This window comes from Aquarana catesbeiana, linkage group LG13, assembly GCF_042186555.1.
Source record: "Aquarana catesbeiana isolate 2022-GZ linkage group LG13, ASM4218655v1, whole genome shotgun sequence".
In the NCBI taxonomy this organism is placed as follows: Eukaryota; Metazoa; Chordata; class Amphibia; order Anura; family Ranidae; genus Aquarana; species Aquarana catesbeiana.
The window spans coordinates 225,050,170-225,051,582 of NC_133336.1; the positions used below are offsets into that span (position 1 = coordinate 225,050,170).

The following is a 1,413-nucleotide window of genomic DNA, read 5'->3' on the forward strand; positions in this document are numbered from 1 at the left end:
AACTACAACTCCCAGCATGCAACAGTGCGGCTTATCGCTAGGCAATTCCTCAAACCTGGACTACACTTCCCGGCATGCAGCGCGCACTGTCGTGACCGCGCCTGCGCGCTGGGCCAATGGTTGCCATGCGGCTTCCAACGGATGGTGCGGGGTCAACCAAGCTCGCTCAGCCCTAGCCCCGGTGGCCCCGCCCTCCAGCAGGGGATTGGCAGAGGCGCGCCGGCGGCGAGTGTGATTGGCTGAGACGGCGGAGCTGCGTAGTTAGTGTGCGCTCAGGAGGAGTCGGATCAGCGCTTTTCTTTCTCCAGAAGATTCTCCGCGCCGATCCCCGAATCTCCCGAATCTCCGCCACCATGATGGGCCGCCCGGTACTCGTGCTCAGTGAGTGTCCGCCCTGTGGGGCCCCTGTACTGGGGGGAGGGGTGAGAAGGCCCAGACCGGGCTTGTCATGACTGGGCACCATGTATGTCATGGAGGAGGGGCCCCTGAGGGCCACAGTGACAGACAAGGAGGAGTGCGATCATTGTGGGCCCCTGAGGGCCACTGTCACTATAAAGAGGGGTGCAATAAATGGGGGTAGGTCGTTGTCAGAATGAATGAAGGGCCCCTAAGGGTGCAGGGGGTGGGGCTTATACATGTGGGGCCCCTAAGGTGCAGGGGGTGGGGCATATACTCGAGGGGCCCCTAAGGTGCAGGGGGTGGGGCATATACTCGAGGGGCCCCTAAGGTGCAGGGGGTGGGGCATATACTCGAGGGGCCCCTAAGGTGCAGGGGGTGGGGCATATACTCGAGGGGCCCCTAAGGTGCAGGGGGTGGGGCATATACTTGAGGGGCCCCTAAGGTGCAGGGGGTGGGGCATATACTTGAGGGGCCCCTAAGGTGCAGGGGGTGGGGCATATACTTGAGGGGCCCCTAAGGTGCAGGGGGTGGGGCATATACTTGAGGGGCCCCTAAGGTGCAGGGGGTGGGGCATATACTTGAGGGGCCCCTAAGGTGCAGGGGGTGGGGTTTAAACAAGAGGGGCCCCTAAGGTGCAGGGGGTGGGGCTTATACATGTGGGGCCCCTAAGGTGCAGGGGGTGGGGCATATACTTGAGGGGCCCCTAAGGTGCAGGGGGTGGGGCATATACTCGAGGGGCCCCTAAGGTGCAGGGGGTGGGGCATATACTCGAGGGGCCCCTAAGGTGCAGGGGGTGGGGCATATACTCGAGGGGCCCCTAAGGTGCAGGGGGTGGGGCATATACTCGAGGGGCCCCTAAGGTGCAGGGGGTGGGGCATATACTCGAGGGGCCCCTAAGGTGCAGGGGGTGGGGCATATACTTGAGGGGCCCCTAAGGTGCAGGGGGTGGGGCATATACTTGAGGGGCCCCTAAGGTGCAGGGGGTGGGGCATATACTTGAGGGGCCCCTAAGGT

At 63.2% G+C, this 1,413-nt stretch overlaps 1 protein-coding gene across 1 annotated transcript in view; it reads left to right on the forward strand.

Annotated features, from left to right (window-relative positions):
* Window positions 1–235: 235 nt before the first annotated feature.
* CCT3 (chaperonin containing TCP1 subunit 3) overlaps window positions 236–1,413 on the forward strand; it is a gene marked incomplete in the record, with an annotated part of 12,256 nt that continues 11,078 nt past the window's right edge. Inside the window, 1 exon segment of the mRNA XM_073609323.1 lies at window positions 236–381. Within this exon segment, the coding sequence (XP_073465424.1) occupies window positions 354–381 (28 nt within the window).